General features: G+C 42.1%; 1 protein-coding gene across 4 annotated transcripts in view; it reads left to right on the top strand.

Moving 5' to 3' along the window:
* TENM2 (teneurin transmembrane protein 2) overlaps positions 1-27,236 on the top strand; it is a 692,618-nt gene that overhangs the window by 496,588 nt on the left and 168,794 nt on the right. For all 4 annotated transcript variants that reach the window (XM_068959701.1, XM_068959700.1, XM_068959703.1 and 1 more), the window contains 2 exons: positions 9,561-9,795; positions 24,300-24,538. In XM_068959701.1, the coding sequence (XP_068815802.1) occupies positions 9,561-9,795; positions 24,300-24,538 (474 nt within the window). The remainder of the gene's footprint in view (positions 1-9,560; positions 9,796-24,299; positions 24,539-27,236) is intronic.

Consider the following 27,236-nt stretch of genomic DNA (forward strand, 5'->3'; position numbering starts at 1 on the left):
TTGGTTTGGCTGTGTGTACATTAGCATTTTGTGTTGGAGTGGTAGTGCACTTTTGAAACAACTTGCTCAGTTGCCTAACTGAAAAACTGAAGAGAAATGGCAGTATGCACAAGTGAGATTTCTTTCAGGGAGAACTAAATCAGATGCTTTGATGCAAATGTGCTTTCTCTCCTAATGGGGACACGAGGGATGGAAACGACTGATTCTTTAGATGGTATCAAGCCCTGTGTCTGCTGGGGACTTTTGATCCAGGGGTACCAAATGACATATAGTCCAAAGTTGCACCACCACTCCCCTGCATCCCAAAGAGCGTACGGGATAGAAGTAGGGGTCCCGCTCCCTGCTGCTCTGATCTGCTCGTATTGTGCCAAGTTACTTAACTAATCTACGTGTAAACTTAAAAAGAGATCAGTAAGAAGCTTCCTTTCTGTGTAGAAGACTACTATCATGCTACTTCAAGGGCCTAAGTTTTTAATGTGTCTTTCCTTCATTTCGGTTGACTTCTGCCTTGCCGTCATGTCTCCTGGAAGCAGGCTCCTCTGGCTTGCCTTTGAATCCTTATCTCCTTTTCTTGCCTCGATCTCGAAAGTCAACTTCAGCGTCAAAAAACGTTGCTTGTTGGCCTGTGGGTTTTCTGAAGCTTATCTCTGACGTTATGGCTTTAACTGCCATGAACCTTTTCTGTCTAAAGGATTTAAGCAATCTACCCTTTTTTTAAGCGGAGGTTTGAAGCATAGATTTTGATTACTTGTCATCCGTAAAAAAAAGCTGTTAGCAATTTTTGCAAGGCTGCAGATACTAATCCAGAGGTTTTGGCCAAACTGCAATCTTAGTCTTTAATTGCTGTCTAGCCTCTCCTATGTCTTTAATTGGATTAAGTGGTAGTCATTGTCAAGAAGAGTTTTTAAACTCTTCTTTGGTATTGCTACTGTCAGTATCATGAATGCAGCGTTGCACCTGTCTTCCACTCTTTTTTCACAATACTAAACTCCATTTAGGACTATGTGGTGTTCTCACACAGGCATTCAGAAGGAAGAAATGCTGCATAATTCATGGCCACTTTTGTGCCTAAAGTAGAAAATGGAATTGGTTCCCTCATGGCTTATATTAATGCCATATTTCTATGGCTCCTTGCTTGAGTGGCTTTGCATTTCTGGTCTCCTCTGAAAAACAAAGAAGGGCACGTAAAGAAGATGCTGATCTGAGTAAGTTGGATGAAGCCGTTCTTTCAGAAACGCACGCCATATAGATAACGGGTGGAATCGTGGTACTCGCTGTCCCCTTGACACTAGACCAAGTAGCACTGCCAGGGGCTGTTAGGCTTTAAAAAGCTTTTTGTTTGTTCTGGTACTGTTGGACAGCTTAGGTAGGTTGTTTGCCAGTAGGACTGAACAATCTCTTCTGGTTTTAAATTCTGATATTTAAGTATTGCCTTTTTCATGTTGAAGAGGTAAGAATAGTGCCTATTTTAAGCGGGAGCCCAAAGCTTGCAGTGGCATTGTAACTGTGATATCAAAGGCAGCCTGCATAAAATGGGCAGAGGAGGTCAGGGAAGCTAGTGGCAGGGTCCCAGCAGATGAGTAGTGAGCGTATTTTCTTTTCAGTGATGAGTAAGGGATTAGGCAGGGGAATTTTATTTAAAGCAAAACAAAACAGCCTGTTTCTGACTGAGGTATACTATCTTGATAAAATTTTTCTGTGAGCTGTCGTTAACGCTTTGTTTAAGCAAGACAGCGCTTATTTCGTTATCTTCAGCTAGTCAGAGTTTCCAGTTGGCTACTACTTTTCTTACTTTACTAGAGAGCATTTTTCTAGGCTCTAGTAAATTCATTGATGGTAAATGCAACAGTAGTTGGCTCTTTGATGTGGTGCGAGGGAGGGTCTTGCTGGACAGCAGGAGCTCCTTGGGTGCCTCTTCCCAACGGTGTTAGGCCGTCAATTCCTCCTGGTCGCGGGCCTGGCTGGACGAAAGCCCACTGCAGCCGTAGGCCATTTGGCCAGGTCTGTGCGGCGTGGGCTGGCGCTAGCGCGCGTCGCTCCTCCGGCGTTCGCTCCAGCACGGCACGGGGTCAGGCTAGGACACGGTTCCCCCAGCACTGCTCTGCACCTGCTGCCCGGCGGTCGGCTGAGCTGAGCTTACGACTGTCTGTCCACACGCAGACGTCCTCCGTTTCCTCGGACAGCGCCTGCTGGCATTCATTGCGTCTTGGTTTTCCCTTCGTTTCTAAGACGTTGAGGTCGGGGAGCGCGTTGTGTTACGCAGCTGCACAGCGAGGAGGGTGTCAATTATGGGCGTTCGGATGGAGCCCTGAAAGCCGCTCACCGCACGTCCTATTTTGAGGAGTTAGGTCACAACTGCAGCACCCAGGGACAAAGCCTGCTTATTTTCATAGCTGGAATTCCCTAGTAGAGATTTTGGTGGGGTTTTGTGTGTGACTGGGGGTGGGGGGCGGCTGTTCTGCACGCAGGAAGAGCTCTAATTAAAAGCTTTCATAAGAACTGCAGGCCTACTGTTGGCTCGTTTGTTGCTGAGCTATGAAAGGTGTGAAGGCTTGCATATACCGCTTTACGGTGCCCTTGATTTCTACTCTTTAACCCATGGTTTCATCTTCCAAGTAACAGAATCTGTTGTTGATGGTAATTGAAGTTAAATCTCCAGGACCTTGAAAAATCAGGCAACTTTTATAGGACTTCCTTCTCCAATGGCTTGTGGCTTTATTTTTCTCCCATAACTAATAATGAATTAAAAATGAATGCCACTGCCTATGGAAGAAATGCCAGTCGTGTAGTACTTGCAGCTTTCTGCTCCCTAGAGGAGGTAGACAAATACTTGTTTCTTGCTTGTAATTATTTGTGTCTTGCCTGCTTTTAAAACGAGAAATAACCTTTTGAAAAGTCTGATTTGACGTGACATATACATTGCATTATATCTGCTTTTGTTTGCCATAGCATTATGCAACATTCCTCTTTTCCATATAGTCTACAGTTTTTATTTTTTCCTCTTCTACGTTTTGGGAAGCAGGTCACCTAGATAATAAATAACTCGGTCTTCCCAGGAGCTTTGAAATCAAATTGTTCCAGGAACCTTGCATTTACCAACATATGTCGGTTAGTCTTCACAGTAATGATTGGTAGACCTCAGAATTGATTTCCACCCTTTGATTATTAGGAGGTTTATTCAAAAGGAAAAGCTATAATTATTTGTTTGATGCTTTCTTTGTGTTGAAGGGGTAATACTGTAAACAGTGGAAGCCAGTGGAAGAGCACCACAGTGAGAATACAATTTTTCTTGAACAACAGGCAAAAATAATACAAGTAGGTTAAAGAAGATGAATAACACTCTATAGTCTCTCTGAAATATGTTTTATACGTGTCTCATTATGGGAAAATATAATTGAGGAGGTTGACTGGAAAAGATGTGCAATGCATTGATTTTATTTTATTTTTAATTGGACAAATTATTCTTTAACCTCTCTGTGGCTCATTTTTCTGATGCTTAAAAATGGGAATAATAGCTTTGTAAAAATCGCTGTCTCTCAGGGTGTCATGTCCACGTAAAACATTATTAGGAAGTGATGCACTCTGCCATTGACTAGGCATTGTTTCGTACGGCCCGTGCACCTCATGCAGTGAGATAATGCCTATTTCAGCAATGATTTGAGCAGATATAAACAGAGCATGGTCTCTCTGATGATACTGTTTTGTAGGACAGTGGCTTTTAACTATTACGTGACTTTCGCTTAAGGAAATTGGTTATATACGTGTCGTCCATCAGGCTGGGCTCCTGAAGGAGGCTGCAGCATCTTATCCTGTCACGTAAGGATCCACAGCACTTTTTCCACAAGCCATCTGGCACAAAGACCAGATCTGCCATTTTGGGGGCCGCAGCAATGCTGAGAGCAATGCTGATGATCCTGCTTCAGCCCAGCTGGTTGTGTCTGCAGCTTCCTGGACGCGTCTGCGCGAAGCGTCTCGGCGCCCCTGATTGCCAGCGTGGGAGGGAGCAGCAGTCGCGCTGTGCGCACTCAGCAACAGCCCGGCCTAGCGGTTACCTTGGGTGGTTCTCCCTCTGCCTCGGGGAGATGAACCTGTGCCCTGCAGATGTGGAGCCACAGCTGCCGAGCAGTTGACTGGCTCATCCTGCAGTACTATCTGGTCACCTTTTAAGTGCAAAGGTAATTTACGTTCAACAGTTGTGCAAAGGACAAGAGAAGCGTATAGACAGCAAGGGATTTGTCTGCAATCATGCTAGGGGGTGCCTCAGTCACAGTGAGGTCTGGAAAGCAGGACAGAGTCCTAGACTAATAATTTATCCATTCAACCACCTTGCCCCTTCTCTGTGATTATCTGGATATGGTGGGTAACTAGTTTGTTTTGTACATTTTTTTTTTTTTTGCCACAGGAACATTTAATTTTCTACTCTGTCATTGGGCTGAAGAGGTGGCTGCAGTGCACTGGCAGAGACTGCTCAGTGACTTAGGACTTGTACCACACTTCTACTGACTTCTAATGACTGCCAGTCATTCTAGCCTCAAAATGCTATAAAAACTTGTGAACAAAAAAGGACATTTTCAGAACATTTAGATTTCATTTAAACTTTGACCTTGCACAAAATAATTTGGAGAATTAAACAAAAAGACTGAATTAGTCAGCATAAAATAGGATCCATATTATTGGCAAGGAAACCCCTCTCCACCTCAGCCTCCCCTAAAAGCCACCTCCAAACTTAAATTAAGAATGAACTTCCAGGGTGTAAGTTGGCCTCTGAGGCCGCAGCTTCTTGCGATACCGCGTTGTATTCCTGGGTACTTCAGTGCTTCCTTTTCTTCCCGACTCTGAGCAGTGTGGTCTGACTTTGAAGCTGAATGCATCTTGGAAGGTGACCCGTGGTTCTGTGAAAATCCTGTTTCTCACTGTGGTAGTAGACGATGCAGTCTGCTTGAAGAAAACACTATGGTAGAGGTGTCTGCATACAGAACGAGGAAGACTGACGACTAGGGCTCTAACAATGGATAACGAGTATTTTCTGTGGTCTTAGCTCATTCATTTAATCTTTCAATGCATCAGTTTCATTATCTTTTTATGTTTGATACTTGTATTGCTTGTATGTATAAGGAAATAGTTGCATCTTTACTCGTTTCAGAACAATAATATGTTTGCGGGTTTTTTTCTTTTAGTTCTTTTGTGCTGAGGATTGTTGAGGAGGTGTTTACATGTCTCTCCAGCATTTAATCACGATAAAGAGAATAATTCAGCACAACTAAGATACTTTGAAAAAGGAACGCAGATTGTAATATCGAGAGAGAACCTGGATACAGGGAAGAGATTGCTCTGCTTAGATTAGAGATGCTGCCGATGCTGCTTTGAAGTTAAGCTCGGAGGTGGCAGATCAGCTGGTTCCTCTTGGATCTTTGCGCTGCATAGGCTTAGTGCATGTGTAAAGTGAGTGTACGAAACTGTGGGAAGATCTTGGAAAATAATTTGACAGTGTCAAAGCAGGTCAGGGTGTTAGCTTCACTCTGGGTACGGTGCAACGTTTGAACCGCAAAAATAACTGAGAAGTAGCATTTGGCTATGTGTTGGCCAGAGCATACAGCAGTTTCTGATGTAGCTGTAACGCTGAGGTCCATGGCGAGTCTCCAGTCACCGAGATGCCTTGGCTGGTGTTGGAACAAGACTGTTGTGAGGGTTGTAACAGTACAGCCACTCCCAAGGTCCAAAAGAAAGCAGTAGTGGTTGAATTTTGTTCAGGCTTTTAGTTAAGGGACCAAGTGCTGCTTTGCATCTTTCTTTAGGTCTGTTTTATCCCTATGCATAGCCTAATTGGTTTAATTGTTTTAGCAGATAAAAAGAATGAAGAGAGCAAAACAGTTTTTATTGAACTTTGGTTTAGTATTTTTGATTCTGATTAAACCCATGTAAGTTCACTGGATAACTTATGATTATTTCAATGATGTTTAGATCAGAACTTGTATTACCGCGTTATTTCTCCTCCCTCAGCTTCCAATTTGCATATCTTAAATGAAACATCTACAGATATTTTGGACCATAGCGTTATCCCTTGACCAATTTTGATTATTTTGTCATAACACCCTGATTTTTTCAGAAGTGCTTGGCACATTCAGCACATATCAAAATTCATTCAAATTAGATGTGCTTGTCTATTTGTGAAAATCAGAAGCAAAGAGAAAATCATGGCAGGTACCTGTGTTTCAGATTTCCAGTTCTCTGATTTTCATGGTTATTTGTAGTGACTTCTCCTTAAACTCTAAACGTTTGAGATTGGATAGTGTATTCTGACACAATCCCTAGTTAATGCAGTATTTGAGAAAAGGATGATTTTCTCAAATATTTTTTTCAGCAAGCCAAGCTAGTGTGTTGGGAGCTGCTATATTAAAAATAAAATCTCTTTCCTGATGTTCGAAGTTATGTGTACCCCCATCAAGATACTTGCATCTTTAGGCTTCCAAATGCCGAAGCAGTAGCAGGAGGCCACGGAGCGTACTATATCGCAAGATAAGCTGTGCCAGTCCTTTAGACTGCTACTGTCTTATGACAGGACAAGGGATTCACTTTTCTGACTTTTGAGATGGACAGACTGGCGCATAGTGCTTGCTGAGGTCACTAGCTGATTTAGACAAAGGTGCTTGTAAGGAAGAGGTGCAAACACGTTCAGAGGGGGATCTAGTTTTATATCGCTGGCAAGTTCAGCGGTGTTCAGACTCCTGCTTTTTGTTCGTTTAAAACAGATTTATGAAAAAGCATGCTAAGCGCTCTCATACGTATGTGTATGCGTTCTGCTTTCTATTTATACTTTATATACGTGTGAGCTTTTTTATGTTTTAATATATGTGTAAGCTATATAATATATATATGAAAGCTGCAGTACTGGTATTTGTTTTCTTACTCCATATTAAAAGTTATATGCATTTTCTGCCAGACGTTCTGAGGTTTTGCGGCTCTGGTGTATGTTCAGTGACTTTTGCGTAGCATATTTTGCCCAGTGCCTTTTGTATGCAGTGTGGGGAGTGAGTACTGAGGCACTTTAAAATAATTCTGAGTAACTAGAATTCAGTCTGTGCCTGCTCAGTCTTACAGAAATTCTGTTCCTCCTTAGTGATGTGCAGCTGGTTCGCTTTTAAGAGCAGCCTCTGTGTTTCTGCGGTTGCAAGGTTCAGAGTCTGCGTATAGCTGGCACGGCTGTTTCGCTCAGAACAAACAGTTTTGTTTATATAGTTGTGATTTTTCCTTATTTATCTTGCAAAAGGAGAAGCTGCATGAAAAGTAACTTGAGTCGCGGAAATACAAAGCACATGAGTCTCCTGAGGTAATTTATAGCACAAGTGCACGCGTTTGTATTTTATCACTCGCAAATACCCTCTTATTGAGTTCCAAATCAACGCGTTCTGTTTAAAGCCCGGATACAGGCTTCAGGACGATAACTCTGCTCAAGCTTCTGTGCGAGTGGATGTTGTCCAAACACATTTTCCTCCTGCTGCGTCGTACTCTACCTGCTGTGGGAAACGGCGCAGGACCGACCTAGCCTAGATTAGACGTTTCATGTTGTAGGAGGGCCAAGCGGGGGGTTTAAGTGTGAAGTTTGCTGGGCTGAACAGTCTCTTTCAAGCTTATGTAAGAAATAAGAAACCTTTTATAAACATCCGAGGCCAGGCTAGCAAGGTGAACAGCACATGCGAGGGCCCTGAAGCTTGGCCTATGTTTGTGAAAGGCTTCCTTTGGCTTAAAGCAGTTGACTTTATAACAGGGCGAGCGTTCAGGAGGTACGCCTCCCAAGGAGTTACTGCTGTGTGGCGTTAAAGCACCGGGTACGCAGTGCAGAATTTATTTTTATTATCGTTCCGTAGTCCCGGTAAAACCCGTATGTTTCTTCCTCGTCTACCTACGCTTCTCCAGGCCCACGGAAATACCTTGGAAGATTAACGACCCCTCTGGAAACGACGGCGCTGCCGCGCTGGCCGGCCGCTGCGAGCAGGCCTCCTGGCGGCCCGCTGCCTGGGCCGGGGGCAGGCCGGCGGCGGCGGTCCCCCCGGGCACGGGAGGGGAGGCGGGTGCCTCTCCTCTCGGAGAGCTTCGCGGGAGAGCCCCAGCGCTCCCCTCGGTGCTGGGAGCTCCCCTGAGCGTAGCTTCAAAATGCAAAACCCTGAAATTACGCACTTATTTCAGTCCCTAGGAGTGTGGCCTGATTCTCAGATGGGATTAGTGCCCCCTTGAGCAGCATTTTTCTATTTAAAAAAAAAAAAATATATATATATATATACACACACACACACACATATATATATATGTAAGCCTTAATTAACTTACAGTTAATTGAACAGTTCAACAGTTTTCCTGTACTTCAGTGTTTCCTATGAAAACAGATCCATCTTACTGTAAACATTTTCCCCTGGTGATGTTTTCTTTTATTGTTTGATTCATTAAATGCAAAATGTGCTTCAGAGTCTCTAAAAACAAACATACATCATTATAATTATAATTTTGCTAATGTTACTTTTTCTAATTATTGTTCACTAGAAAACTACAACTTAATGTAGTGACTGAAGCAAGCAGTTAATAATCCATTTACAGTGTTTTTCCTTGATCTTTTTCTGTTTCTATTAAAATTAAATTATCACGACATATAGAATTACCCTTAAACTTAATTTATCATTCTGTGTTTCTTTTTGGAAAAGTGATTGATGCTGGAGTGATACCTGCTCATTCTGCCTGCTCCTTTCTTCACGTGTGTTTTTTAACTTAAGGTGCTTGCCCTATTTATCAGAAGACGTTTTCTTTTTCATTATCAGGGCCAACGTATCAGTGCTGAAAGAGTGAGAAAAGTGTGTATGTCCCTCCTTATCTCCAAAAAACAGTTTATCGGTTTGCGATGAAAGAAGCTGAGAGAGTAGCATAATTTGAAAATTTTGGAGTGTTTGTGGCGTTGCTAAATAGAAAAATTCAGGCCAAATGCTGATCTCACGGAAAGACGTGACAGAACCATCCTTGTGGTGTTGCTGTCTTTTCGTGTTTGGAGCTTAATCGTTCGCTGGCACAAATACAGTTCATGTGAAGATGATTGGCGAAATGACAGTGAGGGAAAGCAGATTGAGATCTCTGTTTCAGTTTTATAAAAGACTAGAGAGTACTTTCTCAAAAACTATTTTTAATCCAGAAAGATTCATCTCCTGAAACACCCTGACAAGAAAGAGGGAGGAAAAAAGTCCCTGTGGGTGGATGCGCCGAATGGCCGGGTTAGGCTCCTGCTGTGGTTGCTCCTTAGAGGAGCTTTTCTCCAGAGTGAATCCTTAAGGTTAACTACTTTTAAATCTAACACATCCCAAGTGTATATGTATAAACTGTAAATACTGTTTTGTAATCTCTGATCTGATTTAACCGTGCATTTCCAGAAGGCTGGTCAGCAGGCTTGGTTTCCTGTCTGAGAAGTGGGGCTTGGGGTTTTGTTGCCGGTTTTGCCTTTTCATTGGGTGGTCTGCTGCAAGTCCAGGGGAGAACTACGGTGTCCACACACGTTTGTGATTTGTATGTCTTTTTTGTTTTAGGCCCTTCAAATCACCACAGCCAGTCAACGCTGCGGCCACCCCTCCCTCCTCCGCACAACCATTCCCTGTCCCATCATCACTCGTCCGCCAACTCGCTCAACAGGAATTCCCTCACCAATCGCCGGACTCAGATCCACGCCCCGGCTCCGGCGCCAAACGACCTGGCCACCACTCCCGAATCCGTGCAGCTCCAGGACAGCTGGGTGCTCAACAGCAACGTGCCGCTGGAGACCAGGTAGGTCGAGTGGACAAACACCAGTAGGAGGATGCCCCTGCATGGTTGCTGGAAGTACGTAGGGGCCGTTGCAGAAGGTCGGCCGTTTCACGTGACAGCTAATTTACAGTTTCGCTACGTTGAGAAACAAGTTTCAGAGATTGTGAGTGAGTCTGTGTTTGGGATGGTCACTATCGGGCTGTACCAGTGTAATGGGATGTTACTGTGTTTATATATGCAAAAAAACCAACTGCCTTGGAGGGGGGAAAGCAGAAAAGCGTTTGGCCGGTAAGGAGAGTTTTTAACTGACTTTGTGTCAGGGACTTTTTTTGGTCTGACAACATTGAGAGCTATTGAGTTTAGACTACTTGCAAGCCTCTGATTTGCTTAGTGTTGGAAGACAGACATCTCTCTGTTCGCGTGTCCCATTTTGAAGGCTATTATTCATCTGCACAGTTCTTATGCACACAGCTAATGGTATTAGTTTAGTATAACATATTTTACTCACAGACTCACGGAGGGCTTACTTGTAAGGTGTATTGACTGTGCGTTGCTGCTGAAATATGCGTTTCGCCTTTCCTGAAATAATAAACAGCAACTCATTTGAATTTGTGCGTTTTGGGAGATCTTGAGGAAACAATCCTCAGTTCGAGACTGGCAGTGCTATAGTTTTAATTTATATTTCATCCAGTATGCAAGCTCATTTTAATCTCTTCTGTGCATGTTAACAGCTTGATGCCCGGGGGGCAAACAGGTGCATATAAATTGAAAGGTGCAGCACTTAGGCCTGCCAGATAAATAAGTAAATGAATTTCTGACATGCTGCAGTTCTAAATATTCTGTGTTGCTGTCAGTTGGGATAGGGAAAGCTCAACGTATTTAACTTGTGCTGTGAATAGGAGAGCTGATCTCCTAGAAATTACAATTAGCCCTTGTGATGCTGTTTACAGGAGCATGTGTTGGAGTCCCTGTTCACAGAAGCGTGCCATCATCTCGCCGCTCTGTCTGCCTGCGCCATTCTTCGGAGCAGCCTGGGTATTCAGACATGCCACACGCTCCTGAGAATATCACAGAGCAGAAATTTGAATATCTCGAGGCTGCCCTCTCTCATTAATGGAGTGGAAAGTTATTTTATTTTAGGAAATTAAGTATAAAGAAAAATGAAGATGACAAAAGTGGCTGGAATAATAGAACGGTCTTGCTTGCCTGCATAGCCATAAACAGGGAATATAGCTGGAGAAGCTGGACTGCTTGTAACTCAGGCTCATATAGTTGTTTTAATTGGTTGATTGCCACAGCTTCTGAGATGCTATGTTTGTATTAGACCCTTCTGGGCATTTAGGGTTGCTGTACTGGATCGCACACAGCCTCTTGTATCTACCCTCAGGAGAGGCTGGAAGAAAGTGACCCGGCAGCTGGGTCCAATGTAGGCTAACCCCTTGTGCAGCACCAGCCCAGTCCCAGGCGGAGTCTGAGGGCGGGCGGACTTCTGCTTTGGAGCTCTAGGAGAAGGTGGTGTAGCTGGATTTAAGCTTGCAGCAGACAAGTTATCCATCAGTAAATCAGAGGTTGTAGCGCCATGATTAGTTCAGTGCAAAAATATTATGTAAAAAATAGGGAGTCTATACTCCTTCCTTTTTGATACATTTCTGAAATGCTCAGAAGGTATTTTACTCATATTAACTTGCTTTGCTAAAATGGTAGGATGGGTACCGTGAAACAGTGGGCGATCTGAAAAGAAAAGCAATCGGAAGCCTAAGTTCTCCAAAAAGAGAACGGAAAGAGGTTCTCACTTCTGAAGACTTAGGAGCTAATTTCTGAGGCGTGAGACACGGCTAATTGTTGCTTCTGTGGCGCGTATCTGCCGCTATTTGGGACTTCATTTTGGCAGCCTGGATTTAGTATTTATTATTAAGAACTGCAAGATGTAAAAGTGTTAGGTCTGTTCAGCCCGGGCCAATTGTCGCTGTGTAGTTCATTGCCCAAGATGAGATTGGATACGGTTAATTCTGATCTAAAGCAAGTCTCTACTGTTATTTGACAGTCTGTTTTCATATAAAGGTGTTCTTGGATTGCATCACTACCTGAAATATGTCACTTCTCATGCTTTAAGATTGTGCCATTTTAGCAAACGCTTTATAGGCAGGAAAATCCTTGGGATATTTGCAGAATGAATCTTTACTGTAACGTTGGCATCCCCAGGAAACAGAACTGATCATTTACCTTAGTATTTTTCTTTTACTTTCTGATTTTGTGCTTACTGATCTCTTGTCAGTGGAAACTAGTCAATTTGATTACAAACTTTAGATCTTCCCATTTTCCATTTTTTGTCATAAAATCTCACACTGTATATATATGCGTTCAAGTTGATGAAAAAAGGTTACTTTGTGTAAGCTGCTATTTTTGGAGCCTGCAGAATACCCAGCCGTTAATTCAAGGTTTTCTCTAGGTTTTGCATAACCAAACGTTAAGATATTAGAAAACATCCTCACAGTATTGTGTTCTAAGGCTATTCCAAAGCTGCTTCGGGAATCATTTTTCTTCCTTTCCGAAATTACATACCTGGCAGGACTTGGTGACAAGTTTCATCACAAGAATGTTACCCAGATGATGATCTTTTTCTTTTTCTGGTTTTGAGCAACTTTTTCTGAAATTGATGCTTGCAGGATCATTGGAGACTTAGAAAAGCTGAAAGAATTACAGGCTAATTCTCAAAAACTGGTATTTCCTCTAAATTCATATCGCAAGCCACAAAAATGAATGAGGCCTTTTAAATTCAGCTTTTTTTATATAGCTTTACCTTGATGTGACACACTGATCCCACTTGTACTGCCTCTTCATACGGCACTATCCTTTTAATTTTTTTCTTGTTGTCAGCTTATTAATCTCAATAGCAGAGCTGCTCAGTAGGCACAGCTGCTGCTGACAGCACCTACTTTTATCAGGGAAGGGAGTTTTACAACTTTTATTTTTCACTTTTCAGTTACCTTCAGTAGATTCTTCTCCCAAGAGAAAATAATATGCGAGTGGTCACAATACTGATTGCGAAACAAAAAGTGGGTACCCGAGCTGTCTGAAGGGAACGCTTTATGTCGGCACTGCGATATTCCGGTCACAGTTTAGATTCCAGACATCTCCTTGTCTAACAGTACCAAGCACTGAAATCATTGAATAATACAGCATGTATCTGCATATTGTTATTTCCTGGTAGGACTGATTTTCCATTCCTTCTTTCCTTTCCAGACTTAGGCAGTTCAGGCTAAATCCCCAGACTGTTTAGGAGACAGCAGTTTTTCCAAATGCATCCTATCTCCCTGGTTCTTGTGTCAGTATTGATCTGGCGGGGGGGGAAGGGTGTTAATCGCGTTTGTTCTAATTTCATTTTTTAAAGGAAAACACAAAGTATGTTGATGAAATACTCCATTTTTAATAACATTTTAGGCTACGAACTAAGTAAATTTAAAGTAACTATATGCAAAGCTCGCAGGTATCCTTGCATATTACTACAGCATTGTACTTGGAAAGATGAATGTGATATGTCAGACCAGATACGTTTACATGTATAAATATATAAAAATAAATTAGGAAATTAGCAATCAGTATGATAGGAGTGTTTAAAAGACCGTGTTGGGGCAGGGGCACCAGGGCGAGCCCAGCGCGGGCTGTGCTCTACCGCCCGGGCAGCTCCGCGGGGCCTGAGCGCGGCAGCGGAGCCACTGCTGGTCCCCGGGTCCCTCGACAGCCGGGGCTGGGTCCCTCCGGGGAGCCCAGTCCCAAGCGAACGGAGACGGGGCTGGAGACACGGCTGCGGTGCGTGGCAAAGAGGCCTGCTGAGGAGACGAGGTACCTCCTTCTGAAAAGAAGAAGGAATAATTTGTCTACCTTGGACGCTGCACGTCTTATTTGGGGGACCAGGCCTTGCTCTGGTTTCAGCAGACATCCTTTTGGCTTACTCTGCAGGCTTATTCTGGTTCCAGCAAATACATCAGCTTTTTCCACAGCATTATTTTGGCTTTCCAAGCAGCCATCCTTCCTGCCCCCTCTACATCTTTTCTTGCAGATTTTACTGCTTGCACTTTTTTTTTCTTTTTTTTTTTTTATAGCCTCTGCAGGCAGCTATACCACCAGCCTCCATTTACTCCTTTGCGGTCCTGGATTTTCTATGTAATTACGCTTAGCTGTGTTGCAGTAGCTCGTTGCTATTGGTAGAGTTGCGATATTACAAAACGCTTATACACCATTGCTGGTTATGCTGTGCTATTTTAGTGTGCTTATGTCTGGTTCAAGGCAAACAACTATTGATTATATCTTAGTCTGCTCTGGTTTGGCTACATAGTTGTTAGGTTTTCTTTGAAATAAGGGTCTGTAATGGAAAGGCTGAAATATCTTTAAAGAGGTACAAATGCATCACGGTAGCGTGCCGTGATGCCCCTTTTATGGTTCATTTCTGCAGTACTTAGCTGCTTTACCTTTCAGCTCGGAGCTGCTGTTTAATGCTCTTTAACTTTTATTGTCCTCCTGCAGTTTGTTTCAAACCATCTCCTCCTCCTCCTTGCCAAAGTGCTGGTTTCTACATTTTCCAGTGAAGAGGTGTTCCTTTATTGCTGCTTTAATCATTGCTTTCTGGGAGGGTGAATGATGGGAGCGCGACCGTTGAGCGTGCAGGTGCGGGTCTCGTCGTCTGCAGGCGGAGAGGGAGCGTTGCGCTGTGCAGGCTGAAACGCTTTGGGGGATCCTTTGCGAGAGAGGCCAGCGAGGGAGCTGCGGCTTTGCAAGGAAGTTCACATGGCTCTCGGCACAGCCGGAGTCCTCTGTGCTGCGGGAACCTCACACAGGCCTATCTGCAGATGCCAGTCTAGAGTGTAATGACTCATAAATGAGGATAACTCAAGGAGTGTTTCTAATTTTTGGTGGATAGATGTTTGTCTGAGATTGCCTAAGGGACTAATGCTGGTTCTTGTACTCTGTGTGGATATGAATTTAGTGGGTACCGTTACAGTTAATCACACTGAATGCAGGAGGAGGGGGGAACGAAAATAAAACTAGTCTCATTCTTCATTGCTTTAAGACTGTGTTTAAAAATATTTTTAGTTGTAAAGATAACTTGTGTGCCTTTGTTAACTCTTTTGTTTATAGCTTCTTTGAGCTTGCTCACAAAGATTTGTTACTAGGCTTTGATGAAGAATATTACATACTAGCATTTCCCCTGTATTTCAGGGGAAAGGATGATGGTGATTTTTCTGATGATTACAAAATCCATGTTTTCTTAGAAGATTTTGCGGGTTGTAGTATAAGGGTAGTGGTCCAAATTTAGGGTCATTTGAGCAAAGTTCATTTCAAAGATTGTTAAAAGCTGATTTTAAGAGATCACTCAAAATCATGTTGTTGTTCAAAATATTAGCTTGCTCCTGGGGTTCAGTCCAGGTTTCCCACTTGGCTAGTCTGATTCCAGCAGTCTCTCTAGGGGTGAGCCTGAGGAGAGGAAGCCGGGACAAGCAGAGATGGGAGACTAATGGATGGAGTAGCAACATGAGCTATACGTTCCCGTTTGCACCAGCGCAGTACAGGAAAGCAGCACCATGGAGCATCTTAGCAGCAAAACATCTGGCTCTGCATTCTGGTCGCTGCAGCCTCCCAGGCAGGGAAGGGATGAATGGGAAACAGCGCCTATGCGCAGTCTAGAGCTGTCCCTGCCAAAGAGCCAGCAGAGCACGTGAAGTAATTTTAGTACGTGGGTTTTAGTGCTGAGATGCTATTTTTTAAAAGAAGGAAATTAAATACCTGAAATGCTGTTAAAACTGAATTCAGATGTTGTACCATGTTAGGATGTCAAGATCAGCTGCTTCTGAACAGAATATGTAAAGTTGCAGTTTCTGAATTTGTAGAAACTCCCAAGTTAAAGCTGCTCTCCGCAATAGTCTGTCTATTTTGAATAATGTCTCAATATTTTGATATCTTTAGACATGATGCAAAATATTCTGGAACAGAACAGTGAAATAAAATTTCCTTTCCCTTTGTTAATGCATATTTCTAGGCTATACTGGGCATAGCAAGCAGCAGAATACCGCTCCAAACAGTGGAATAGCTCGCTCTAATTCTACTTTATCTTATGTGGTCTTCACTTACCATCTACTTACGGGCATATATGCTGTAGCAGCATGAGGGCAAGAGCAAGAAGCGACTCCTTCGTTCCCTTGTTTTCTTGAGTAGCAATTAAAGAACAGTTCCTGCATGTGAAGGTTGTAGGAAGGGTCACAGAAATGGGATCTGCACAGGTAGATTCTCGAACTGTCTAGAATCAAAAGCATTTTAAAGAGTCTAGTAAAGCAGAGCTAAAAGCACCCCCAGGGACTTCATGCACATTTGGGCCATGTACTTGGAGGAATTCCAGAAACATTGTAGAAAGGTCATTTTTAGCAGGCTACTGCAGTGCTGTTTCCCTAACAAATGTAAACTCTGATGAGAGAGGAAAAAAAAGGGTGGAGGAAAACACTACAAAAGCAGCATAACGTAGTGATAGTTCTGAAAATCAATCTAGATGTACTCCTACTCACTTACACATACGCTCACAGTTTTTACAGATTGCAAATAATTGCATGTTTTCATGATTTTGTTGATTTACATTTTTAAGTTGGAGGTTGTGAAGAATGAGCAGGCAATGTGACTGACTGGAAGAGGCAGACATGTTTAGGGTGTTACTTTTTATTGAAAAATAAATTTTTAACTCAACTGATGTCATTTAGATTTTTTTTTGTTACCTTTATATGTAGACTGAGTGAAAAATTATTTTGGAGACTTGAATTTATTATTGAACAATTCTGTTCTTGTAGAATTGAAATAGCTTATTAATTTAGCCAAGTTGCTGGTGTTTTTTTCCTTTACTTTCACTTAAGCAAGTAGTTGAATTAAGAGACAATGAAGAGCTTACACGTGTGCCTTTTAATAAAGAAGCATTTTGAAATTTAGTTCATTAATTGATGCAGAGAGCTAAAAATTAAAGGACCTTTTGAAACGCAAAACACTGTTGTCGATGTCATCGTTACAGGAATAACGAATGTAGGCACTATCGGATTTCATCATTTTCACTGCACTATGCAACATAGTGCTCGGTACTTTACAGCAGAAGGGACCAAGTCTTTCCACCGCAAAAAGCGAAGGTCCTGTAGTCTGAGCTGATTCAGAGCTGCCTGGAACTGTGCAATAGTTGCGTTACCGAGCCTGCTCCCATTTAGTGCAAGTACGTAGGCAGAATAGCTGGTTCTTTGTGCTCACATCTGTAGCTATTGCTGTTATTTTTTTAACAAGCATTAACTAGCAGTGCTGGCTGTTACATACCTGGAGAACAAACAATCGTGCAGATATTGACAGCTTTATTGTGCAACAGCGTATCAGCTTGGCTTAAGTGAAGATTCATCTGACACAAACTAGGAAAAACTGTTACTGCCCACTTACGGGTCAGACTGTCTACGGATCTTTAGTTGGTCTCAGAGAGACTCTGGAAGAAGGACATGCATAACTTTAAAATATAAAGCAACTATTTGTTGGCTAACACATGCGAAAGCTAGCTAGGATGATGGACTAAGTGAGAGGCCCAGAGGGTCTCCCCTGGCTCGGGGTCCGTGGGTGGCTGAGCTGCCACCAGCCCCGTCACCCTGACGATTCAACCATGCATCCTTGCTAGCCTCCCTGGTTTTTCCCTTTCAGATTTTGTGCCTTTCCGTATTGTTCTTCTCCCTTGTGAATTCTTGAGTGACAAATGATCCCCTTCTCAACAGTCCTTCCTCTTTCCATGTTTTACTCCATCTTTCTATAGACTCTCTTACTGCTCTTTGTCACAACTCCGCAGTTCTCAGCGGCTGAGCTGCGGTTATGCCCTCTGGCTGGGGGTGGTGGAAGGCAGCAGCTTACTGCAGGGATTAGGGACAGAGACGGCTACAAACGCTTGGCCACCAGTATCTCGATTAGCACCTTCCAGACCCAATGCAGGTTGGTCTGTACAAAGGGACCCGCTCAGGAAAGTGCAGAGCTAATGCAGCCGGGGAATGATACAGATGCTTTGCTTTTTTGTTTTTTGTTTTTTTTAACCTACTTTTTTTTTTTTTTAAACTTACTGCAATTTTCAATTGCAACTTTGTGAACATTACTTCTTCGTTTTTATTTAATAATATGACAGATCAGGGTGCCGAAAGGCTGGCACCTGCCTCCTAGTACAACGTACTACCTTGCTGCTGTCAGGCAGCTTTCAGTTACTGCGCTTGTGTGTGTCCAACTGTGTCTTTGTTAAGAGTTTCAAGATGGCAGTGACAAGCTAGTCTGGTGCTTAAGGCAGCATGCGTGACGCTCTGCCTTAACATTTACATTTTTTCCAAACTTTGCCTCGGGACGTGAAGAGCCCAGCGTTTAAGGAATCGTGAGCCGTTCAAGGGCTGGGATGCTGGTGGCAGGGCCTCGGTGCGAGCTGGGTCACTGCTGCGAGCTTCCAGGCTCCTGCTACAGTGGGTGGGCGTCTCTTTTGACGTCAGTTCAGTTGTTCTGGACGTAAGGGAGTGTATCTGAGAACATAACTTGTTTCTTGGGAAATACAAACTTGAATTTTCTTTTGGTTTGTCCTGTGGACAAAGAGACAAAGATATTCCTTTAGATAATTAATAATTGTGTTAATAAATGCATAATTCACAGTGGATCGTGACCATTTATATAAAAATACTGATCAGTTAAGTTACATAAATAACCCAACCAATCGCAATAAAACCTTCATCTAAATCTAAACGCTATTTCTTCAGAGAGGCTTACCGTAAAAAGTGGCTGCCACAGAATTTAGTGCTCCTGAAAGTTGGGAGTGAGATTAACCAGTCTTTCTTCCTCCTACGTTGTTTCTTTTTTTCTTCTTCTTCTTCTATTGATCATTAATGCACTTTTGTTGTTAAGGACTTGTCATACTTAAAGTCAGATGTAGAGTTTTCTGTAATCAGCCTCCAGAAATACTACGCCCTGCTGCAAGGCACAGAGACCAAGAGAACAGTAAGCTCCCACGTCAGACAAAGCCCTTAGCTGGGTAAACTTGGCTGACGGTCCTGCGTGTTCTGCCAGAACCTGGCAGCGAGAACGTGGTGTTAAATCCCATTTGGGGAAAGACTGGGAGACGCTTAAGCCGGGTAATCAAGTCTTGCATCAATCAACTACTCAGAGTTCATTCTCAGCATAAAAGGTGTAAGAACAGTTCGTAGTTCTCTTTAATCTTGTTTTCTTTTTGTGTGAAAATTAGAAAACTGACATGAAACTTCACTGTCTGAATTTGGCAGCCACTTTGAGGCTTCTCTTGACTTGAAATGAATCATAGCCATCCTTTTGGAGAAGGACTTGGAGGACAACAGAAGATATTTTTTCAGTGAGAGCCAGCATGTTATGATCCATATTTCATTATGTTTTTTCCTCTATGAATAAATGTCACCTAAAATTATAGACAGATATGATTTTAGCACAGCTTGGAGATCATTTTTAAGAGCTAGCACCAATAAATTGAGCTGATAACTACTCTCTTGGTGTCTATTTTTTCTGTATACTAATTACTATTAAAACTTAAACATTACAGCTCTCTGTATTTCATCTTTCATACAGAATACATTTAGGATAGTATGAGGAGGGAAGGAAGCAATTTCTTTTAGAGAGTATCTTGTTCTTCTTTTCTATTACAGTTTTTCATCATAAAAATGATATTTTTTTTTTCTTTCCCCCACAACTGATTCTTGTAGCATGCTGCCGTGACAGCCTGGCCAGAAAGAAGAAGAAAAATTGTTATCTCAAAGAATATGGAAGTTAATACAGTCTCTGTCAGACCACTATTCCCTGAACACCAGAGGTCCTATTGGCCTGTGGGAAAAATAAATGCTATATAGAGCTCTGAATTAATCAAAAAAAAAAAAAAAAAAAAAAAGCTTGTTCCATTTAGCATTAGTCCACAGAACTAGGGAGAAACGTCCCCTTGCAAGTTCTGCTTTCACAGATGTCACCTTTCTCCTGGCACTGGGGACGTACGTGATGAAGCGGTGCCAATTCTGATGAGATTGCCGTTTGCGATCCTGCGTGTTGGCAGCAGACGCTGTTTCGACCAAAGAGGGTTACTGCACCTTACAACCCGTGAAGCTGCAGAGCAGTAAAAGAGAGCCTTGTGTAAGGGAGTTACAATATTAACTTATTTTCTGGGAGCAGTGTGCAAAATAGTTCCATTACTTTTACAGACACTTAAGTTACTGAATCATTGTACACTGACATATTTTGTCATCTTCCAATATAAGAATGTCTTCATGATGCACAAAATATTAGAGAGGCTGGGGCTAAGACTTAGTAACTTCACTCCCATGCTTTTCCAACGTAGATTTAGTCCCACTCTAAATACATAAATCTCAAACCAGGCTACGTCTAAGTATTTGGTCCCAATCTAAATCTAATTATGAGATGCAGAATGTGTTTTTCTTTATGGTGCTTGATAAGTGCATAGGTAACACATGGAATAATTTATTTAATTCTGCTCCGGAATCCATTTGAAGTTAAGTGCATGGGTATAAATCAGATCATTTCTTTTAATAAGCAGTCATTGTGCCATATCTCCCAGTCTTACTGCTGTGAGACTGTAATTAATGTAGATAAATGCTTGTGTTCTCTCTGTGCAGCTTGGGACCACAGAGAATTGGCTGTGCCAGAGCATGTCGAATCCCACATAGAAATATAGCTATAGATCATTGGTTCTAGGAATAGAGTTGAGACAAGTCAATTTATTTCCATATGAAGCTGAATCTAGACTTAAAACTCTGGAGGTTCCAAGCTTTTTGTCTGTTATGTTTTCAGTCTTAGTAGTGTCCTCTACTATAATTTCGGGTACTTCTGCTAATCTGGTCTTCAATTTCTGAACAGAATGCCGGTTCTCCGAAATGGCTTGGTGCCTATTTAACATACCTTTAGTTAAATGACTTTCTATAACATCCGAAGACCTAATTACTGTACTTGATGTGGCACAGCATCATCTAATGGTTGTCATTTTGTCAGAAGTCCTCCTATACAGTCAGTAAACTTTGAGCTTTCAAGATACAGAGGTAGGACTTGCATGTGTGTCAAAATTCAGAGTTCCTCCAACAATATTTCTTCTCTCTTTTGCCTTGGGAATGACACGGTTCCATGTGTCATTTCAATCAGCCTTTTTTCGCTCCTGTCAAGTTGTAAGCAGTGCTAACAATATAGGAGAGGTCATGTTTGCATGTATGAGTATTTTGGTTTCCTTTATATACTTCATATATCTCAAAGCGAATCACAGTGGTAGTCATTTTTTTTTCCTTCTTCTTCTTCCACATGAAACAGGATATGATTGGCATGTTCTATTGAAACATTTCGCAATACTCATTAATTCAATTTTAATGGGAACAGGGTTCCATTATATATCGGAGTTTACTTTAACAATGCTTTATATTAAAACTTTTATTGGTACAGCAGCTGCCTCCTCAGCTAAAGAGGACATAAAATTCGTCGGTTAAAATCCTTAACGTTTCAGACAAAGATAGTGCTAAGGGCTGCAATTTTCAGTTTCATTGTATAAAACCTGCTTTTGGGCTGAGAAAAAGAGCCATAAGAAGCATTTGTTGTAGACCCTTAAGCGCCAGCCTGAAAGGGCTACCAGTGCCGTGAGGGTTTACGGGGAGAAGCAGGGCTGGGGCTGAGGCAGGCACGGACCTAATGTGAATGTGAGAAATGAGCCTTCCCATCCGAGTTAGACCTCTGCATCCAGTCTGCCTCACCAGCTCGCTCTTCTGCTGTCCTTCCTTCCTTGGGCTCCGTGTCACTGCAGTCCCTGGTTGCTGTCCTCAACACTGGAGAGCAAGCAGCAAAGGCTAAAACTGGGTGCGCTAACGAGCGTTAATCAGATATTAATCAGAAAACAGGAACAGAAAAGTCAATAGATGTAGCATAACACAACCAGCCTGATACCCTTGTCTCTTCCCTAATAGCTGTTTTAATTGAATTGTTGCACTGTCAGAATAACTGATTCTTAATGTTTGTTAATGGAGTTGGTTAATGACTGCATAAAAAAGCAGATTTTCAGAGTCCATCTTCAAATGTGACTATTTAATCATAGAACTGGGAAACGTAGCCAGCCTTCCTTTTACTAACTGTCTGCAAAGCCTATGCAATCTATTATGCTCTGAGTTTTATTTCAAAGGAAATGCTCTAATGCTGTTTAAAATCAGTTCCAGTATTCTGTGGTGCAAGCATGCAGTAAGCTGTATGCTTAGAAAAGTATGCGCATGCCTGATGATGGGGTGGATAACATGCTTAGGAAAAGCATTTCGATTTCAGACTTTTAAATCATTGCTGTAAGAAACAGTGACCAAAATTGATGTTAAAGTTCTAACAGGTGATTTGAGAGCAACCTACTTGGTTCTGATGGTCTGAAGAAAAACACTTAACATTTTTACATTTGAAATAAGACTTTAGTTTTTTAGACTGTAATTTAGATTTTAGAGGTTACTCAGTATGTCCTGTCTCATTGATTCCAGGGAGCGCTCATTAGTTCTCAGAACGATGAGGTGTTAGACTATGGGATGGATCTTGGAAGGCCTTCCAGCTCAAAGCAACAGCAGCTTTGTCCAAAATATTCCCGGTATTTACTTCTGAACATCTCCAGTATTAGCGAGTGCACGATATTCAGATTCTCTGGTACTTAAATATCTATACAGTTCAAGATTTTTTTCCACTGTTTCTAAACCAATTTTTCCTCGCTGAAACTTAGGTCCACTACCATTAGTCCCGTCCAAAACGGACACAGAGGATGGTTTCTTGCTTTTGCGTTGGCAGCAGCTTTGAAGATAGTGCGTTCTAACTTTCTGTTAGGTAGACAGACTCGATTCCTTCAATTTTTCATTAAAGATCATTCCTTTGTAAGCGTGTGATTTATTTTATTTCTTTTTACCAGAGTTTCGATGGCTGGGCCAGGTATCTCTTCAGGTGTGGTACCCAAAAGCAGACAGACTATTTCAAGCTGTAGAGTATGCAGAATGCTGGGTAAATGGAAAGATCATTTAGTTTCTTATTAATGACAACTTACAAATGACACCTTCCCCCTCCCTCCCTCCCTCCCTCCCTCCTTCTTCACAGTGTGACAGTTTTACCTGTGTTCAGTTTGGTATCTGCTGCAACCTCCACAGTTTTTTGGCAGAAACGATGCTTAGCCAGTTTTTCCTTCTGGTATCTGAGCAGCTGATTATTCCCTTACTTTGTACCTATCTTTTGAGACTTGTATTCCATTTTAATACCATTATTAGCATTTTTTCAGAATTGCTCCCATGTATTCCTTTCTCAGGTTGGTTTCATATACAGTTTTGTTAACTGTCTTCCTATTCCATTGACCAAATAATTAATGAAAAAGCTGCTCAGTGCTGTACTCTACTGCACCGTTCTTTCTATTTGGCAGTGAACCATTTGTGTTTGAACTATTGATGTATTGATATCGATTCAGTCTTGTTGATCCAGATTATTAAAGCCTGCCTTCTTGAAGGCAGTTGCCTTTATTCTGTGCTTCTCTTTTCGTGATTTACTAGGAACACGCTTGTAGTCAGTTCTTCCTGACCGTTGAGAAGTTAATGTAGAGGAACCAGTCTTCTAGTTTGCTTTCTCCATTTTCTGTATCTGAACACTGGCAGCATTTTCGGAGAATTTGTTGGATGCTACATATTCTCCCATATTTTTTTTCTCACAAATGCCTGGGCAGTTAAAGTCCTCTTTTTCTGCTGAGTCCTGTGCTTCTGATGGTCGTTTTAATTGTTGAAACCAAACTGCAAATCATTTTTTTTTTAAAAATGGTTAAGTCTAATTCTGGCAAAAATTTCTCTCCTACAGGACTAAAGTGCTTCTCAGCATGTTTTTTTCCTGGCAGCTTTTGCCAAGGGTATTAATGAGACTAGCAGATGTTTTTGATCTTGGAGTATTTGTTGGGTAGTGGATCCCACAGGGAAATCATCTAAACCTGTAAACTCAGGAAGTGTTTACACAGTTTCTAGTGAAGTTAAGAGTTCTGTTAAACTAATGAACACCCAGGTATTCTGTATTGTAATTAGTTGCTTCTTCCTAGTCAAGTACAGGCAAGTAGGAATTGATAGTCATGTCACTTCTGAATCTGAGCTGTTACTAGGCCATACTAGGTACCATCTCAACAGATGTGAAAAGACCCTTAATTGATCATGTTCGTGTTTTAGCTAGTATCTAATCAAGTTATATCAAATGACAGGAAGGTTTGAAAGGATGTCCTGACAAAAAATACCTTTTTTTAAATCCCTTACTGTTTCAGTGACAGTGGTTAAGCTCTGGTGGTTCTGGATTTTGTGAGTTTTCAGCTCTTTATTTCTTAATACAAACCCCTTTTTGTTGAGTTTAACACGTTACAGCAGCTGGGGAGGAACAGGAATAGGATATATTCTCACCTCTCTCCTATTCTCACAGGACTTCCCATTTTCAGCTATGTTTCATTTTTTGTTTTTCAGGCATTTCTTGTTCAAGACATCTTCTGGAACTACTCCGCTCTTCAGTAGTTCTTCCCCCGGTTACCCGTTGACCTCAGGAACAGTTTACACTCCACCTCCCAGACTGTTACCTAGAAATACGTTCTCCAGGAATGCGTTCAAGCTGAAAAAGCCCTCCAAGTATTGCAGCTGGAAATGTGCTGCTTTATCTGCAATTGCTGCTGCAGTCCTGCTTGCCATCCTCCTAGCTTATTTCATAGGTAAGGCCGTTTTCTCTGTCCAATCACACTGGTTTTGTTTAGGCTATGTCAGCAAATCAACACTCAGCAGGTAAAAGGATGGTTTACTTTTTTCAACAGGTTTATGTTCTTAGTAAAGAAAATTATTATTCTTTTTACTGTTTGGAGAGAATAAATGGCATAGTAGAAGTGGGAGCAAGAGAGTGAGTGAGATTTTTCAATAGATAGTGTTAATATACAGTGTTTAGGGGTCATGTATGCATCTTTCACGCTTACTTCATCCAAATAGAGGATGACAGAATGATGATTTTTATGATATACTACCATATGTTTTAAAAATATTTGAAAAAATGTGATAGGTGATGCACTAATATGTATTATGGAAGTTACTTGGATCTGAATTCAGGTACTACTATAGCTTTTTGCATTTAGAGGAAAACAAGTTCCTTTTGTTTAGCAAGTCAATATCTGTTTGCGTGCCTAAATTGCTATTGGTGTTAAATCTGAATAGTGGCTATCCCAATTTGTATGCTCGTTTCCATGTTCTACACACCCTTAGTATTCTGTGGGCACAAATATAGAAAGAAAATTAAATTTTGCACTTATTTCCTGTAATCCATATATTAATAATGACCACATTATACTTAATTAATAGCATCAATAATGACCATATTGTAATCCTTTCTGTAGTCTTTTGAGAATTGTTTTTAACATGGTGCTGTTTTTTGTCTTTCCTGGTTTAATTTATTTCTGATTTTTGTTTCCCCCCCTGCTATCCCCCTCATTGTCTGGTGTTCTGGTGCTTTTTCTAAGTGTCTGCACAAATTAGCTGTGCATTTTGTACGTTTTACAGAGCCCTCAACGATACGTAGGTGGTAAAGACAACCTGCACAACCTCTCTGGCTTCCCTGAGTAGATTGCAGTGTTACGGTAGCTTGTCCATATCTTGTGTTAATACTTGCCAGACATGTAATGTTTGTTTTTAGTTCATCTCTGAAACTATTTTTCCTGATAGTAATGTTACTGCTGTAATCAGCAAGGCTCATACATAAGGCTAGAAAGCCCTGAAAAGATACACTGAACTTTCTCCCCATGAAGAATCTCCTTGGATGGTACCTGCCACTTCATCTAATCTGGTAGCTGGCGGGCTGGGAGAGAGGAGCATTCTGCAGAACTTTCTTGGAATTTAAAAAAAAAAAAAAGGCAAAACAACAGAGGGTGGATTCACATTTGTTGCATCACAGAAAAGCTACCGTTGCCTGTTCTTGTGAAGACTGATGTCAGTGATTCAAATTTATGAGCAAAGACTTTGCAAGGATGTAAGTATGGACAGGGTGGGATTGATTGTGCAGGAGACGAACATGTCGCCAGCCAGAGTTTCAGACAGGGTCGCATCTCTCCGTTTGAAGAGAATGAGTATTTTTTTGGTCCCATATAACATGACTCTACAGGATAGACACTGCCTTCTAAGGAGACCTCCTTCTTCACATAAACAAGCTTCCGTACACGATTAAGCTATAATGGGAGTAAGAGAGAGCTGAGCTCCCTAGCTGCTTGACTGCTGCTGTCTCTTTAGGCCGGGGCGATTCAGAACCTGCATGCCAGCATAGTAGGTACAACAAAGGTAGCTGACCTACGTGTCCTCTGTAGAACAGCAGGCTTAATTTGGTAGATGAATAAAAAAATTGGAGAGCACCGGACTTACTGAACTTGACAGTTACCGTACAGTAGCTCCCTGTTTGAGTGCTTTTGCACATGGGAAGCTATACAGTCAAAGTGAATGTTTTAATCAGGTGCATAACTTTGAAATGATGGATTATGAGAAGAATTTTCCTGGGTACTTAGGTTACTCTAAGCTAAAGCAAGGCTTTGGAGCATGGTTATACATGCTCTACACAATTTCGAAGTATTTTTCCTTTCTTACTGTTTACAAGACATATCATAAGGCAATGCGTTGTCCTTTAATAATTAACAAACGATCTATCACTTCAAGTAATGACATAAGAGAGCAGTTTTGACAGCAATTTTGGAGGTTGTCTTTGCTGACTAGAAAATGATGAGCACAAGGGAGTTGGCCAGCGCACAGGAGAAAGCAGGTTTTAGAAAGCAAATGTTGGTTCACGGATTAAATAGTGAGAAGTTACCTGGCAAGCTTCCCCCTGTACAAAGTACAGAATAACTACATTGAAGAGTAGCTGTCAAAACCAGAAAACAGATATAGTTAATCCTATGAATACATTTGATGGACCCACTGTGGCCATAACTCAAAGGGATGGAAATAGAAAAGAAGGAAAACGAAAAGGAAGTTGCATTACCCTAGGCACATAGGAAGAACAGAAAAGCAAAAGGGAAGTGCTTCAGTCAGGCCGTTCGTTAACCCGATTCCCTCGCTCTCAGCAAAAACTCGTACGGTCCGTTCGAGAGGACGGAGGGCAGCCGAAGAGCGTGAGCCGTAAGCTAACCCACCCACGCCAGCGCTGGGACTCGGCTGTCCTCCCGTGCTGTGACGTTTGAGGTGCTGGATACGGCACCAAAGGTGCTAAACCGTCTCCTCACCGTAAAAAGCCTCGCGAAGCTGGCCGGCGGGGACGCCCTGAGCGAAGCACCCGCTGCGGGGAAGGGAGCTGCTGGGCGCAGCCACCCGCCCCGCCAAGCCGGGCTCCCGGCCGGCGGCCTCCCAGCGTCAGTGTCAGGAGAGAAGCGCGTTTCTGTTTTCGAA

The sequence above is a fragment of the Struthio camelus genome, chromosome 13 (assembly GCF_040807025.1).
Source record: "Struthio camelus isolate bStrCam1 chromosome 13, bStrCam1.hap1, whole genome shotgun sequence".
Classification (NCBI taxonomy): domain Eukaryota; kingdom Metazoa; phylum Chordata; class Aves; order Struthioniformes; family Struthionidae; genus Struthio; species Struthio camelus.